The sequence below is a fragment of the Myotis davidii genome, unplaced genomic scaffold, assembly GCF_000327345.1.
Source record: "Myotis davidii unplaced genomic scaffold, ASM32734v1 scaffold332, whole genome shotgun sequence".
Classification (NCBI taxonomy): Eukaryota; Metazoa; Chordata; class Mammalia; order Chiroptera; family Vespertilionidae; genus Myotis; species Myotis davidii.
The window spans coordinates 4741366-4741889 of NW_006285779.1; the positions used below are offsets into that span (position 1 = coordinate 4741366).

At 49.2% G+C, this 524-nt stretch overlaps 1 protein-coding gene across 1 annotated transcript in view; it reads left to right on the forward strand.

Annotated features, from left to right (window-relative positions):
* DNMBP (dynamin binding protein) overlaps positions 1-524 on the forward strand; it is an 86698-nt gene that overhangs the window by 19241 nt on the left and 66933 nt on the right. Inside the window, exon 4 of the mRNA XM_006756563.2 lies at positions 7-129. Coding sequence (XP_006756626.1) covers positions 7-129 — 123 coding nt within the window. The remainder of the gene's footprint in view (positions 1-6; positions 130-524) is intronic.

Below are 524 nucleotides of genomic sequence, written 5' to 3' on the forward strand. Positions count from 1 at the left end.
TTTCAGGACAGTTCCCCAGTAGTTTTGTGGAAATTGTGACCATTCCCAGCCTAAAAGAAGGAGAGCGGCTGTTCGTCTGTATCTGTGAATTCACATCCCAAGAAGTGAACAGTCTTTCCCTCTATCGAGGTAAGTTGATCAAGAGTAGACTGTTTAAAATTAGATCAGTGGAGCCCTGGCTGGTTTGGCTCAGTGGATATAGCATCAGCCTGCAGACTGAGGGGTCCCAGGTTCAATTCCGGCCAAGGGCACATGCCCGGGTTGCGGGCTCGATCCCCAGTGGGGTGCGTGCAGGAGGCAGCTGATCAGTGGTTCTCTCTCATCATTGATGTTTCTGATCCCTCTCCCTTCCTCTCTGTAAATAATCAATAAAATATATTTAAAAAAAAAGAAGTTGAGTCAACAAGCATCACGGAGCACCTGGATACAGCTTCCCAATGCCGATAGACACTGCCTCCATTTCATTTAGGGCTGTGGCAGCCTCTGCCTTCCACCCTCACGAAGCTTCAGGGCAGGGCCTTGTC